The 17005-nt window shown below is 48.8% G+C and overlaps 1 protein-coding gene across 1 annotated transcript; it reads right to left on the minus strand.

The window, feature by feature from the left end:
• Positions 1 to 332: 332 nt before the first annotated feature.
• On the minus strand, positions 333 to 1118 carry lrrc3 (leucine rich repeat containing 3). The gene has a single exon (XM_078227733.1). The coding sequence runs from the start codon at positions 1116 to 1118 to the stop codon at positions 333 to 335; it is 786 nt and encodes a 261-aa protein (XP_078083859.1).
• Between the last annotated feature and the right edge of the window lie 15887 nt (positions 1119 to 17005).

Genomic DNA, 17005 nt, shown 5'->3' on the forward strand with positions numbered 1-17005 from the left:
ACCCTGAATTGCCGGTAAAACTCCGGCAACACACCCTTAATTGCCGGTGAGATTCAGGCAACCCTTCATCCTACAAGTTTGACTTGGATTGCAGCCCAAGGCTTGGGAAGAAGCCAAAATTGCTCTATCATCCACCAAAGTCATCGCAGTCGTTCGTTCTGACAGCTTTATTAGGAACCTCAATGCACAAAAAAAATCATAAAAAAACGTCAAAGGGCGTACAATCTCTAAATAGCAAAGGAGGCACTTGTGGTTGAGCCAGGCAGAGTGGCTGACTCATCCAGTATTTAAGGTTGATTAGGTGTCACACACAAAGGGTGGGCCGTGCAGCCTCACAGTACAGTACTGATGGTGTCAAACTCCTTGGTGATCTGTGTGCTGGGAAGGGACTTAAGGTACTCAAGGTGTCGCCTGGCGTCCTCCTGATTCTGGCGCACGTAATACACGATGTAGGAGATGACCATGGTGAACCAGCCGAACATGGTGATGAACATGGCCACGTCGGTGGTCTTCTGGTGCATGTTGCAGAAGTTGATGCCCGAATCCAGGATCTGAATGAGGGGTTTCCCCGCGTACTCCTCCTGCACCGACGAGTGGCAGATGAAGTCGTTGACCGTTTCCGGGTCGAGGGTCAACTCCTTGATCATCTGCTGCAGCGTGCATTCACAGTGCCACGGGTTGTTGGCTAGCCGGATCTTCGCTTTCATCCTGCCAAAGGCCTCCTTCGGCACGCTCTGGATCCTGTTGCTCGACAGGTCCAGCATCCTGAGGCCCTCGGGGAGTCCTCGGAACGCGCCAATATCAATGGACTCGATGGCGTTTCTGGACAGATCCAGTTCCTTGAGCAGGTAGAGGTCCTTGAAGGCATTGTTGGGTATTTTGGTTATCCGATTGGAGTTGAGATGCAAGGACACGGTGTCGGCCGGCAGGTCCTTGGGGATTTCTTTGAGGTTCTTGCCGGCGCAGTGCACCAGCTTGCCGTTCTTGTCGAAGCACTGGCAGCTTCGGGGGCACGAGGTGGTGGCCGCGTGCAGCAAAGTGAAGAGCAGCAGTAGACCCGCCAAGGTCAGGGAGTGGGCGATCTCAAACCGGAGCCATGTCAAGCCACGCTGCAACATGGTGAGAATGTCTCAGCGCCACCCATCAGAGGAGCCCGTCCATCGCGACTGCGGCCAAATCACTTCAAGCAGCAGAGCTCGCCCTGCGGACCAAAGGAAAACAACACGATGGTGAGAAGCAAGGTTACCCTGACAACCGTTCCCTCTCCGGCGAAGAATGACACCGTATCTCCAGCACAGAACTAATCTGGGCCAGAGCTTACCCTCCGCATAAGCTCCCTCGCACCCCATCATAAAATCCCTATAGAGCAGAAGGAGACCATTCGGCCCATCGGGTTTGCACTGACCCTCCAAGGGTGGCACGGGGGCATGGTTAGCACTGTTGCCTCACAGCGCCAGGGACACAGGTTCCATTCCCGACTTGGGTCACTCTCTGTGCAGAGTTTGCACATTCTTCCCGTGTCTGCGTGGGTTTCCTCAGGTGCTCCGGTTTCCTCCCACAGTCTGAAAGACGTGCTGGTTAGGTGCGTTGGCCATGCTAAATTCTCCCTCAGTGTACCCAAACAGGTGCCGGAGTGTGGCAACCAGGGGATTTTTACAGTGACTTCATTGCAGTGTTAATGTAAGCCGATTTGTGACACGTCCCAGTTCTAAAAGGTCATCAAACTATCCTCAAATTATGACCCCCTCGTTCTGGACTCCCCCACCACCATTGGGAACATTCTTTCTGAATCTACTAGGATTCATAATGTCTCTCTTCATCCTACCAAACTGCATCATTTCACAGAATTGTTACTGTGCAGAAGGAGGCCATTTGGCCCATCATGTCTGCTTCTGCTCTCCAAACAGGCATCATGATTTAGTGTCATTCCCCTGCCTTCTCCCTGTACCCCTGTTTCCATTCTCCTTAGTGTATCCAAACAGGCGCTGGAGTGTGGCGATTAGGGGAATTTCACTATAATTTAATTGCAGTGTTAACATAAGCCTACTTGTGATACTAATAAATAAACTTAAACTTAAATATCCTGATGAATCCCGTCTGTAACCTTCCCAATGCAATGATTTCCTTCCTATAGTGTGACGGCCTGACAGTACTCCAGCTGTGGTCTAACCAGTGTTTTATACAGCTCCATCATAACCTCCCTGCTCTTCTGTGCCTCGGCTAATAAAGTATCCCATGTGACTTCTTAATCACCTTATCTACCTGTCCTGCTGCCTTCAAGGATCTCTGTGCCTGCATTCCAAGATGGCTCAGGCCCTCTGTACTTCCTAGCATCCTGCCATTCATTGGATATTCTCTTGCCTTGTTAGTCCTTCCAAAATGCATCACCTCACGCTTTTCAGGGTTAAATTCCATTTGCCAATGTTGTGCCCAGCTGACCAGCCTATCTCTCTCGCCCTGTGATCCAAGGCTTTCCTCCTCGCTATGTACCACGCTGCCAATTTTTGTGCCATTCTAAAAGCTCATAGACACAACGCCAACTGCTCCACCCCTCATCAAAGCTCTCCTGTTGGCTAAAACACATTGGCCTTCCCTTGAAGCATAAACAAAAGGCAAAAGACATTAAAACCAACAACAACTTGCTAGAGAGCGGCGCGGTAGCACAGTGGTTAGCACTGCTGCTTCACAGCTCCAGGGACCTGGGTTCGATTCCCGGCTTGGGTCACTGTCTGTGTGGACTTTGCACGTTCTCCTCGTGTCTGCGTGGGTTTCCTCCGGGTGCTCCGGTTTTCTCCCACAGTCTAAAGATGTGCGGGTTAGGTTGATTGACGATGCTAAAATTGCCCCTTAGTGTCCTGAGGTGTATAGGTTAGAGGGATTAGCGGGTAAATGTGTGGGGATATGGGGGTAGGGCCTGGGTGGGATTGTGGTCGGTGCAGACTCGATGGGCCAGATGGCCTCTTTCTGCACTGTAGGGATTCTATGATTCTTTCTATGATTCTATGAGAGGGAGTGCAGCAAAGGTTTATCAGACACCTTCCTGGGATGGCAAGTCTGTCATATGACAAGAGATTAAATCGGTTAGGATTATATGCATAAATTCGTAAGATATAGGAGCAGAATTAGGCCATTCGGCCCATCGAGTCCGCTCCGCCATTCGATCATGGCTGATATGCTCCTCATCCCCATTTTCCTGCCTTCTCCCCATAACCTTCAACCCATTCCCAATTAAAAATCTGTCTAACTCCTCCTTAAATTTACTCACTGTCCCAGCATCCACCGCACTTTGGGGGAGCGAATTCCAAAGATTCACAACCCTTTGGGAGAAGTAGTTTCTCCTCAACTCTGTTTTAAATTTGCTGCCCCTTATCCTAAGACTGACGTCTCGTCCCAGAATGCCCCACAAGAGGAAGCATCCGCTCCACGTCTACTTTATCATCTTGTATACCTCAATTTGATTTCCCCTCATTCTTCTAAATTCCAGAGAGTATCGGCCTAAACTGTTCAATCTCTCTTCATACGACAAACCCCTCATCTCTGGAATCAATCTAGTGAACCTCCTCTGAACTGCCTCCAATGCCACTGCATCTTTCCTCAAATAAGGGGACCAAAACTGTGCACAATACTCCAGGTGCGGCCTCACCAATGCCTTGTATAGTTGCAACAATACCACCTTACCTTTATATTCTATTCCTTTATCAATAAATGCTAACATTCCATTTGCTCTCTTTATTATCTGCTGTACCTGCATGCTAGTTTTCTGTGACTCATGAACGCGGACACCCAGATCCCTCTGCACCTGAGCACCCCGAAGTCTCTCCCCATTTAGATAATAAGTCGCCTTCCCATTTATCCGTCTGGAGTTTAGAAGAGTGAGAGGGGATCTCAGAGAAACTTATAAAATTCAAACAGGGTTAGATTCAGAAAGAATGTTCCCGATGGTGGGGGAGTCCAGAACTAGGGGTTATAGTTTGAGGATAAGGGGTAAACCTTTTAGAACCGAGGTGAGGAGAAATTTCTTCACCCAGAGGGTGGTGAATGTGTAGAATTCTCCACCACAGAATGCAGTTGAGGCCAAAACATTGAGTGATTTCAGGAAGAAATTAGATACCGCTCTTGGGGCTAAAGGGATCAAGGGATATGAGGGGGAAGGCGGGATCAGGATATTGAATTTGATGATCAGCCGATGAAAGGTGGAGCAGGTTTGAAGGGCCGAATGGTCTACTCCTGCTTCTAGTTTGTATGTTTCCATTGATATAGCACTATTCAAAAGATAAATAACTCCCCAACCGCTTCACAGGGGAATGATTAAACTGGAAGCTTCATCACATCGGGAGATGTAAGGTTACAGAAAGCTGGGTCCAAGGGGAAGGTCTTATTGAGCAAGGAGACGGAGATGGAGGTGGTTTAGAGACTGAATTCTAGAGGGGAAAAAAGTCCTTCCTCTTGCCTTTTTACTGCTGCCTAACTTCAATTACCAAGGAGAAGAAAACACGTAAGCAGCGAGTTACACACTGATGATTCAATTTTAGAAGGCAATAGAGTAAAACTCCAGAGATTTATGAGCGTCAGCAGAATCGAGATCAAATTACTGACTTAAAATTGCTGTTCAGCCTCTCTCATCCTTTACAAATGCCACATCAGAGCTTAAAATACATTTTCTTGGTTGAAAATTGCATTAATCCCGGGGAAATTTCCTCAACTGTTGTTTCACATTAAGCACATTCAAGGGTGGCACGGTGGCGCAGTGGTTAGCACTGCTGCCTCACAGCGGCAGGGATCCAGGTTCAATTCCCGGCTTGGGTCACTGTCTGTGCGGAGTCTGCACATTCTCCCCGTGTCTGCGTGGCTTTCCTCCAGGAGCTCCGGTTTCCTCCCACAGTCCGAAGACGTGCACTGGCCATGCTTAAATTCTCCCTTAGTGTACCCGAACACATGCTTTCGGACTGTGGGAGGAAACCGGAGCAAACCCACGCAGACACGGGGAGAACGTGCGGACTCCGCACAGACAGTGACCCAAAGCTGGAATCGAATCAGGGTCCCAGGCGCTGTGGGGCAGCAGTGCTCATCACTGTGCCACCCCTGTGCCATTGTGCTGCCCTTAAGGAGGGCTGCTGTCTTAGGGGGGCTTCCCTGATATGCACCCTTTGTAAAGAAAAATGGCCTAACCACTCCTGCCCACCTACCCATGTCAACTGTATGATGAGCAGCATATTAGTGGGCTCAATTGGCTGGTTAACAAGCTCAATTGATCCATAATTATTTATTTAGACATGATGGGTACGCTGCCAATTGTTGCCGTCTGCCCACTTACCGTGTTGTAGGAGTGAGTGGGAAAGCTCACCTGGTCAGGAGCCAGTGAATTGGTTTATTTGTATTTGGAGCTTGCAGACAGCACTGAGTCGATCCAATTGGTTTTTAATATGCGAGAGCAGCTATAACCCAGGATTGTAGTCTAGACGTGTAGAATCTTCCACTGAGGCCTGCTCGACATGTCGTTCTGTTCTGTGACACATCAATAAAGCCAGCAAACAGGGAACAGCCTCCATTTTATTTGAGGCTTATTGAGCCATTTATGTTCAATTTAATCATTTCCTTTCAGGTAACAGAGAGAGAGAGAGACTCCTGAAGTTAAAGCACAACGTGGCACAGTGGTTAGCACTGCTGCCTCACAGCGCCAGGGACCCGGGTTCGATTCCCGGCTTGGGTCACTAACTGTGTGGAGTCTGCACGTTCTCCCCATGTCTGCGTGGGTTTCCTCCAGGTGCTCCGGTTTCCTCCCACAGTCCAAAGATGTGCAGGTTAGGTAGATTGACCACGCTAAATGGCCCCTTAATATCCCAGGATGTGTAGGTTGGGGAGATTAATTGGGTAGGGCCTGGGTAAGATTCCCTGTCGGAGTGTCAGTGCAGACTCGATGGGCCAAATGGCCTGCTTCTGCACTGTAGGAATCCTATTCTAAAGGCTGTGAGGCAAGCACTGCTGACTCACAGCGCCAGGGACCCGGGTTCGATTCCCGGCTTGGGTCACTGTCTGTGCGGAGTCTGCACATTCTCCCCGTGTCTGCGTGGGTTTCCTCCGGGTGCTCCGGTTTCCTCCCACAGTCCAAAGATGTGTAGGTTCGGTGGATTGACCATGGTAAATTGCCCCTTGGTGTCCCAAGATGTACAGGTTAGGGGAATTAGCGGGGTAAATATATGGGATTATGGGGATAGGGCCTGGGTAAGATGCTCTGTCGGAGAGTCAATGCAGAGCGATGGGCTGAGTGGCCTCCTTCTGCACTGCAGGGATTCTATGAAGAGGTTTAATGAGACCTGCATAGCCTCAAGTGTTAGTGAAATCCATCCTTCCGATTTAATTCAGTGAGCTGTAGGTAAGGAAAGCAATCAGTCATCGCAGCGGCGTTTTGAGAATGGGTTCAGTTGCCTTGCTATTGATCAAGCAACACTCAGATAAAAGGAAAGGGAAAGTTAAAATCCCAGGTGACCACAGGCTGTTCCTTGCTTTGAGGGGGAGAGCTGACTGGTGGTGATTTAACCTGAGGGGTCAACACACCTCAGGCGAGGTTGAGAAGGCCAGGCTGTTGTGAATAACCTCAGCCGGGACGGGAATTGAACCCACGCTGTTGGCAGCGCTCTGCGTCACGAACCAGCTGTCCAGCTAACTGAGCTAAACCGACTCCCAGACAACCAGATATTAAGGAGATGCTAATGCTGGGGCAGCTGAACAAAGCCCCGTCCAAGAAATGGGTTTTAAGTGTCGTCTTAGAAGAGGTAGAGATGGTGGGATCTAGGGAGGAGATAGGGTGGCACAGTGGCTAGCACTGCCACCTCACAGCGCCAGGGACCCAGGTTCAATTCCGGCCTTGGGTCGCTGTCTGTGTGGAGTCTGCACATTCTCCCCATGTCTGCGTGGGTTTCCTCCAGGTGCTCTGGTTTCCCTCACACTCCAAAGATGTGCAGGTCAGATGGATTGGCCATGCTAAATTGTCCCTTAGTGTCCAAAGATGTGCAGGTCAGATGGATTGACTCTTGGTGTCGAGGGATTATCACAGAATCTACAATGCAGAGCAGGCTATTGGGCCCATCGAGTCTACACCAACAACAATCCCACCTAGGTCCTATCCCCGTAACCCCACATATTTACCCTCCTAATCCCCCTGACACAAAGAGGCTATTTATCATGGCCAAGCAGGGTATGGCCAAGCATGGATTAGCAGGGTAAATGTGTGGGGTTATGGGAATAGGACCTGGGTGGAATTGTGGTCGGTACAGACTCAATGGGCCAAATGGCCTCCCCCTGCACCGTAGGGATTCTATGATTGTATTGGATACAGCGACTGACTGTAATGGCAGCTATTTAGCATCAGTTATATTATATAAATAGCCAGCTAATCCGTTTTCGTGGCGTTTGTTGGGGGATTGAACAGATACATGAAAAGAATGATACATGGCGGGACTTTCCAGCTCTGATATAGTAGTTGAGGCCAAAACGTTGCGTGATTTCAAGAAGAAATTAGATATAGCTCTTGGGGCTAAAGGGATCAAGGGATATGGGGGAAAGGGAGGGGTCAGCATATTGAATTTGATGATCAGCCATGATCATAATGAATGGCGGAGCAAGCTCGAAGGGCCGAATGGCCTACTCCCGCTTCTAGTTTCTATGTTTCTCGCTGGCGGGATCTTCCTGCCCACAATTTAACATCTCCGATGTTCTGCACCACAATACAGCGAGAAAAGAGAGAGAGAGAGAGAGAGAGAGCGCCCTTCACAACCACCAGACATTCCAAAACACTCTATAGTCAATGAAATACTCCTTTAAACTGTCATCACTAGAAAGTACTGCAGACAATTTACACCTAGGAGCTTCCCACAGAACAGCAATGAGATAAGCAACTAAATAATCGGTTTTTAGTTGAGGTATAAAATATTGACCATGACAGCATAGTGGCACAGTGGTTAGCACTGCCGCCTCACAGCACCAGGGACCCGGGTTCGATTCCCGGCTTGGGTCACTGTGTGGAGTTTGCACGTTCTCCCTGTGTCTACGTGGGTTTCCTCCGGGTGCTCCGGTTTCCTCCCACAGTCCAAAGATGTGTAGGTTAGGTTGATTAGCCATGCTAAATTGCCCCTTAGTGCCCCAGGTTGTGTAGTTTAGGGGGATTGGCCATGATAAATTGTCCCTTAGTGTCCCAAGTTGTGTAGTTTAGGGGGATTGGCCATGATAAATTGTCCCTTAGTGTCCCAAATTGTGTAGATTAGGGGGATTAATGGGATAAACATGTGGGGTTACGAGGATAGGGCCTGGGTAAGATGTTCTGTCCGTGCTGACGCGATGGGCTGAATGGCCTCCTTCTGCACTGTAGGAATTCTATGGTTCTATGAAACAACACTGTTCATTGTTAAAACAATGCCATTGGGTCTTTTACATCTGCTTCAAGGGACAGATGACACCTTGATTTAACACCTCATCTGAAAGTCGGCACTCTGACAGTGTGGCACTCCCTCAGTCCGGCACTGGAATATATATAGGTCTGGATTCTGTATTCAAGTCTCTGGAGTGGGGTTTGAACTGGAAAATCTCTGGGTTCAGAGGGAAGAGTGTTCTGACTGTTGGTTGACACTATCCAGCTGTCACTGCACTGCCTTGGCAATAGTGCCCTGTCGCCTTCCAGTCCTGTGCCAATCCTAGAATCCCGACCACCACCCCTTCCCCCGCACAGCTTGCTGACTCGGGAGTGACAGCGATACTAAGCTGACACACAAAATAATTTTCACAGAGATGTTTGCAGTTCAACAAGCTTAAAAACATCTGGGCGGTCCCGGAATCGGGTCAGGAGGGATTTGTAATATTCCAGGTGCAGTTTGTGCTGTCGACGCACATCTGGGAGGAATAGAGACTTCCCAATTCCATTAAGCAATAATGCTGGAGGCCTGCAGGGAAATAACACCATCAACCCATCAGCCTAAGCTGTTACTCAGACACAATTCTCCTAAGTTTTCTTACCCACTATTATTTACCAGAATTGCATTGGACATTACATTACTGACATAGATCATTCGGCTCAAGTTGTCTATGTCCCCATATTTATGCCCCGCCACAAGTATCCTTCTTTTGATTTGGCTCCTGCTCTGTCCAAGACCGCAAGAAACTACAAAATGTCATGAATGTAGCCCAACCCATCACGCAAACCAGCCTCCCATCCATTGACTCCATCTCCACTTCCCACTGCCTCGGCAAAGCAGCCAGCATAAATAAGGACCCCACGCACCCCAGACATTCTCTCCCCCACCTTCTTCCATTGGGAATAGATACAAAAGTCTGAGGTCACGTACCAGCTGACTCAAGAACAGCTTCTTCCCTGCTGCTGTCAGATTTTTGAATGGACCTACCTCGCATTAAGTTGATCTTTCTCTACACCCTAGCTATGACTGTAACACCACATCCTCTCCTTTCCTTTTCCCCTATGTTTTTTTTAATTCATTCGTGGGACATGGGTGTCGCTGGCTGGGCCAGCATTTATTGCCCATCCCTAGTTGCCCTTGGAGGACAGTTAAGAGTCAACGACATTGCTGTGACTCTGAAGTCACATGCAGGCCAGACCGGGTAAGGACGGCAGATTTCCTTCCCTAAAGGACATTAGTGAACCAGATGGGTTTTTCCGACAATCGACAATGGTTTCATGGTCATCAGTAGATTCTTAATTCCAGATATTTTTATTGAATTCAAATTCCACCATCTGCCGTGGCGGGATTCGAACCCGGGTCCCCAGAACATTAGCTGAGTTCCTGGATTAATAGTCCAGCGATAATGCCACTAGGCCATCGCCTCCCCACTGTACTCTATGAACGGTATGCTTTGTCTGTATAGTGCGCAAGAAACAATGCTTTTCACTGTATTCTAGCACATATGACAATAATAAATCAAATCAAATGATTTCCAACAATTTGAGATGACTGTTGTGTAACCCAGACCCAGTGGGTAGAAGACTGTGACATGATTCAGGCTGACATCTCCAGCGCGCTCCTGAAGGAGTGCTGCAGTGCCAGAAGTGCCACCTTCCAGATGAAGCTTTTAAATCAAGTCTGTATCGTCAGGAAAGCATACAGGATCATATTGCACTATTTCAAAAAAGGGACAGGGAACTTTGGTTAATCTTTATTGCTCAAGCTACTAACACAGATTATCTAATCTTTACCATGTCGCTGCTTGCGGGATCCTACTGTGTAAATTGGGTGCCATGTTCCCTGCATTACAACAGTGACTACACTTTTTAAAGTTTATTTAGTAGTTTCACAAGTAGGCTTACATTAACACTGCAATGAAGCTACTGTGAAAATCCCCAAGTTGCCAAGTTCAGGTACACTGAGGGAGAATTTAGCACGGCCAATGCACCCAACCAGCACATCTTTCAGACTGTGAGAGGAAACCGGAGCACCCGGAGGAAACCCACGCAGACACGGGGAGAACATGCGGACTCCGCACAGACAGTGACTCAAACCGGGAATCAAACCCGGGTCCCTGGCGCTGTGAGGCAGCAGTGCTAACACACTTCAGAAATTACCTCTTTTTTAAAATCATTCGTGGGACATGGGTGTCGCTGGCATTTATTGCCCATCCCCAGTTGTCCTTGGAGGGCAGTTGGGAGTAAACCACATTGCTGTGGCTCTGGAGTCACATGTAGGCCAGACCGGGTAAGGACGGCAGAGTTCCTTCCCTGAAGGACATTAGTGAACCAGATGGGTTTTTCCAACAATCGACAATGGGTTCATCAGTAAATTCTTAATTCCAGATATTTTTTATTGAATTCAAATTCCACCATCTGTCCTGGCGGGATTCGAACCCGGGTCCCCAGAACATTAACTGGTTTCTGGATTAATAGTCTAGCAATAATACCACCAGGCCACCGCCTCCCCAGTAGGTGCTGACGTAATGGAAAGGGACTATCGAACTGTAAATACTTTCTAAACATGATGCTCTCAGTGCACATGAAGCACAACGAGAAACACATGGCGGAATCTTCCAGTCCCATCTGCAACATGGCGGACAGGGGAACTTAATTTGGCATGAGGCGAAAACTCAGCCTCCTGGTGTCGGGATTAACTGTCGGAATTCTGTTCTCAGGACTTTAAGGGCAGCTTAAAGGTGAGGTTGAGCTTCCTGGCAAACAATATCGGGAGGCCATTTTGTGTGCATTAGCAAGTCAAAAGGCCACCTCGCCTGTGTCACGTTCCCCTGCTAGATTAAGTTCACCATCAGCGGAAAATTAGAAGATTCAGCTCCACGACTGTGGACAAGTGGCGCAGACCTGGTGAGCTTCACTGACTGCTCTCAGCAGGCACTACCTTGGCCTACTTGGGGACCACTTGTGACCTCACTCATATCGGGGACCAATAGCACAAGCTGTGCCAAGGCTGGAAGCGGGTGGACATAAGACGAAAGGCTGGCATGAAAGGAAAGCTCAGGGGAAAAGGCGGGAGACAGTTTGGGTGCCCTTTTAATATGGCACCCTGCCCGCCATAAGGTAACAACGGGGTTGACTTCTTGTCCACCCCATGCCTCGGGTTTCACCATGCAGAATCACAAAATCACAGAATCCCTACAGAGCAGGAGGCCATTTTGCCCATCAGGTCTGCACCAGTTCTCTGAAAAGAGTGTCTTACCCAGGCCCAAACCTCCCACCATATCCCTTAATCCCACACATTTTTACCATGGCCAATCCCCCTAACCTGCACATCTTTGAACATTAAGGGGCAATTTAGCATGGCCAATCCACCGAACATGCACTTCTTTGGACTGTGGGAGGAAATCGGAGTACCCGGAGGAAACCCACGCAGACACGGGGAGAACGTACAGACTCCACACAGAGACACACATACGTCGCATGGATGAATAAGTAATGAGCTGGACAGTGAGAGATTGCGTGTGTTCAGCTGTCCCGCAACCCCCCTCTCCCCCACCAAGAGGTAATCACTCCCACTTCTGCGCCTGCCACCCATCATAGACTCCAGAGTGAAAGATTCCGCCCGGAGATTGGGGAACAGATTATTTCACACGGTGTCCCATAATGATACTCACATTCTCTTTACTTATATAAGGTCAGGACACATCTCCTGATAGAACATAGAGCAGTACAGTACAGGAACAGGCCCTTCGGCCCATCTTGTTGTGCTGAACATGACGCCAAATTCAACTAATCCCTTCTGCCTGCCCTTGGCCCATATCCCTCTATTCCTTAATAAAAGCGGATTAATATTGCGGATGCTGGAATCTGAAATCAAAAGAGAAAATGCTGGAAAATCTCAGCAGGTCTGGCAGCACCTGTAAGGAGAGAAAAGAGCTGACGTTTCGATCCAGATGACCCTTTGTCAAAGCTTTGTTAGGTCCAATGGCCATGCTAAATTTCCCCTCAGTGTCCCGGGATGTGTAGGTCAGGGGGATTAGCAGGATAAATATGTGGGGTTGTGGGGATAGGGCGTGGGTGGGATTGTTGTTGGCGCAGGCTTGATGGGCCAAATGGCCTTCTTCTGCACTGTGGGGATTCTATGATTCTATGAACCTGGCTAATGCCTCCATTAAGGGAATAAATTTCACCCAAATTTGGTGATTTTAACACCAGGGAGCGATTGTAAGATCACTAAGAAACAGTGCGAGTCTCGCTGCAAATCCTGGGTAGGATTTTCCACCCCTCGCTCGGCCTAAGGCTGGAAATTCCTGCTGGAAGTCTAAAGGACCTTTGCATGGTTTGCCCCCGACCACCCATGGCAGGTGGGATGGGAAAATTCTGCCCCGTGACTCCTTCCGTTCCCGTCTCCGAATCACTGTTTAAAAAAACCAGCATCACGGGCAGTTGGGGGGGGGGGGGGAGCACAGATCTGTGTGGGATCTTGCTGTGCGCACATGCGCCGCCGTCTTTCCTGCATAACAACAGCGACTGCACTTTGAAAGCACTTTGGGAATGTCCTGAGGGTGGCGAAGAGTGATTTCTAAAGAGCTTTCTCTCTCTTTCTGTCTGCAGTCCCGAAGTTGATGGTTTCTGCACATCCCAACCAGAGGCCGAGGGCATTTATTGGATTCGAGCTGAATCCTAGCTCCTCTCTCTCAAAAGTCACCCCATCATAAAAAGAAACACAGACGAAGAAAAGAATTGCTGCCTCCTCGGGCTTTGCGACTGAAGATGACACAGTGGCCCAGGATTAGGTTGCAATTGGAGTTAAAGGCAGCTCTGTGCTCCAGTCTCCCATTGAGTGTCATTCTCTGGCATATTTGGATGGCACAGTGGTTGGCACTGCTGCCTCACAGCGCCACGGACCCGGGTTCAATTCCAGTCTCTGGTCACTGTATGTGTGGAGTTTGCACATTCTCATAGAAATCATAGAAATCCTACAGTGCAGAAGGAGGCCATTCGGCCCATCGAGTCTGCACCGACCACAATCCCACCCAGGCCCTACCCCCACATATTTACCCACTAATCCCTCTAACCTACGCATTTCAGGACTCTAAGGGGCAATTTTTAGCATGGCCAATCAACCTAACCCGCACATCTTTGGACTGTGGGAGGAAACCGGAGCACCCGGAGGAAACCCACGCAGACACGAGGAGAATGTGCAAACTCCACTCAGACAGTGACCCAAGCCGGGAATCGAACCCAGGTCCCTGGAGCTGTGAAGCAGCAGTGCTAACCACTGTGCCACCGTGCCGCCCATAGTGTCTCCTCGTGTCTGCGTGGGTTTCCTCCGGGTGCTCCGGTTTCCTCCCACAGTCCAAAGATGTGCGGGTTAGGTTGATTGGCCAGGCTAAATTGTCCCTTAGTGTCAGAATGATTAGCAGAGTAAATATGTGGGGTTGCGGGAATAGGGTCTGGGTGGGATTGTGGTCGGTGCAGACTCGATGGTCCAAATGGCCTCCTTCTGCACTGTAGGGATTCTATGATCCTATTCTATGAATATGTTAGGCAGTGTGCACCTATGTGGTGAACTGTGACTTTTATTCTTGTTTTGCTAACCAGTCTTAGCCCATTAAACAAACTCAATTTTCCAATCCGAGCATCAGGGATTGGTCTATTACGAGATTGCTAAGCAACCGTCCACGGATCACCATGGACTGGCAGACTTTCAGCTTCTCTATGAAGCAAAGTGGCTTCGACCATGCTGTTAATGTACCCCGTGAACTAGTGCCTTCCCCCATCAATTTCAGCCTGCTCCCTTTCCCTCACATTGTGGGATAGGTTTTTCCAAAAGATTTCATGTGATTGTTTCAAATATAAACGGACCTGTGAGGCAGCAATGCTAACCCGCTGTGCTGCCATGGGGTGGCACGATGGCACAGTGGTTAGCACTGCTGCCTCACAGCGCCAGGGACCCGGGTTCGATTCCTGGCTTGGGTCACTGTCTGTGTGGAGTCTGCACGTTCTCCCCATGTCTGCGTGGGTTTTCTCCGGGTGCTCCGGTTTTATAGAATCATAGAATCCCACAGTCCAAAGATGTGCGGGTTAGGTGGATTGGCCGTGCTAAATTGCCCCTTAATGTCACGGGACTAGCAGGATAAATGCGTGGGGTTATGGGGATAGGGGCTGGGCGGGATTGTGATCGGTACAGACCCAATGGGCCGAATGGCCTGCACTGTAAACAGTCCGAAAGAAACAACATTTAAAACATGTTGATATCCACATGTTAAAAATGTTCTCTCCTCCTCCCTTGAAGACATCGAAACAGAATGATCATAGAAACAGCAGAAGGCCATTCAGCTCCTCGGGCCTGTTCTGCCTTGCATTGACCGGCATCACAACTCATTTTAGCTTCTGTCACCCTTAATCCCACCCCCCATTGCCTCGTTAGTCTCAGTTTGAAATTTTCTGTGGAATTCCAGCCTCAGCAGCTTTTTGACACTTGGTCCACCTGGTCGTTCGTCCTGTGTCAGCCAGAGCTCTGGTGACTGGCTGTAGTGAATGGTGTCACAGGCCAGCCCGGTTGAGTTTTAACCTGACCCTTCAACATCTGGAGCGGCGGAGGCTGAGGGGAGACCTGATAGAAGCCTATAAAATTATGAGAGGCACAGATAGGGCTGACAGTCAGAATCTTTTATCCCCGGAGTTGAAATGTCTAACACTAAGGGGGCACGCACTTAAGATGAGAGGGGGAAACTTCGAAGGATAAGTGAGGGGCAAGTGTTTTACACAGAGGGTGATAGGTGTCTGGAACACTGCCGGGGGGGGTGGTGCAGGCAGATACAATAGAGGCATTTAAGGGGCTTTTAGATAAGCACAGGAATATGCCAGGAATAGAGAGACATGGAGCAAGGGCAGGCAGAAGGATTAGTTTAATTTTCTGTCATATTCAGCACAACATGGTGGGCCGAAGGGCCTGTCCCTGTGCTGTACTCTTCTATGTAGTCTTCTGAAATCAAAAGATTTTTGAGCATTCAAGAGGAAAGGGGGAGAGGGCGGGAAAGTCAAGCTGTTGTTGACTGAAGATCGGCCAGGATCTTATTGAATAGCAGAGCAGTCTTGTGGGGAGGAGCGGGGGTTGTCTCCCGCTTTTATTTCATATGTTCGGTACTTACATGCCCAGATCTGGATTCAATATTTCAGATGAGGCCTAACTAGCATCTCGTAAAGGTTCAATGTACTTTGTACGGCATTGCCTCTTTGATAAAGCCAAGAATACCATAAGCTATAGGAGCTAAATTAGGACACTCAACTCATCGAGTCTGATCCGCTATTCGATCGTGGCTGGTAAGTTTCTCAATCCCATTCTCCCACCTTTCCCCGTAACCTTTGATCCCCTTACCAATCAAGAACCTATCTATCTCTGTCTTAAATTCACTCAATGACCTGGCCTCCACAACCTTCTCTGGCAATGAATTCCATAGATTCACCACTCTCTGGCTGAAGAAATTCCTCCTCATCTCGGTTCTAAAGGGTCGTCCCTTTGCTCTGAGGCTGTGCTCTCGGATCCCAGTCTCTCCCACTAATGGAAACATCTTCCCCACGTCCACTCTATCCAGGCCTTTCAGTATTCTGTAAGTTTCAATGAGATCCCCCCTCATCTTCTAAACTCCATCGAGCACAGACCCAGAGTCCTCAGACACTCTTCATACATCTTCCCCGTGTCCATGTGCTTTTTTTTTCAAAACCACAGCCATCTCGACTTGTTCTGCCACTTCAAAGAAGGTAGTAAGAGTTTTAACAACACCAGGTTAAAGTCCAACAGGTTTATTTAGTAGCAAATGCCATTAGCTTTCGGAGCGCAGCTCCTTCGTCAGATGGAGTGGATCGATCAGATATCCACTCCATCTGACGAAGGAGCAGCGCTCCGAAAGCTGATGGCATTTGCTACCAAATAAACCTGTTGGACTTTAACCTGGTGTTGTTAAAACTCTTACTGTGTTTACCCCAGTCCAATGCCAGCATCTCCACACCATGACTTCAAAGAAGCCCAGCTCTCTCTCTGTTTCTGCACGCCTTATAAAATTGGAAAATTACATTTTCACTTTTCCTTCCTCCTACCAGAATGTACCACTTCCCGGCAATAAACTTCCTCTGCTGTGTGTCGCTCTGGGTTCCTCTGAAGTACCATCCTCCGCACTCGTTACTACATTAACCGATGGACTGCGACTAAGCAGAGCTGTAGCTATACATCACGCTGCGAAAGCTGAGACAGGGCAAGTACATTATTTGGGAAGACAATGGATTGTAATTATTCTGGATCTGTATGACGATGATACTGTTTGTGTGTTTATCTGTGTGCGTGATGCATCTGTGTGTGTGCGCGCATGCCTGTATATGTGTCTACACGCGTGTGTGTGTGTACGTATAGGATATGTCAGTGTATTGGTTTTTATGTGCATATGTGAGTATTTGCGTGTGTGCTGATGTTAGTGTGTATATGTTTGTGGGTGTGGTTACTTCTATGCATGTGTGGTTGTGTGTGTGTGTGTGTGTGTGCGTGCCCCTCTCCGTGGGTGTGTGCCTGTGTATGTTTGAATGTGTCCCTGCATGTCCGGT

Source organism: Mustelus asterias, chromosome 14 (genome assembly GCF_964213995.1).
Source record: "Mustelus asterias chromosome 14, sMusAst1.hap1.1, whole genome shotgun sequence".
In the NCBI taxonomy this organism is placed as follows: domain Eukaryota; kingdom Metazoa; phylum Chordata; class Chondrichthyes; order Carcharhiniformes; family Triakidae; genus Mustelus; species Mustelus asterias.

Excerpts from the sequence above, each read along its gene's own strand:
- lrrc3 (XM_078227733.1), bottom strand. The coding sequence starts at position 1,118 with ATGTTGCAGCGTGGCTTGACATGGCTCCGGTTTGAGATCGCCCACTCC.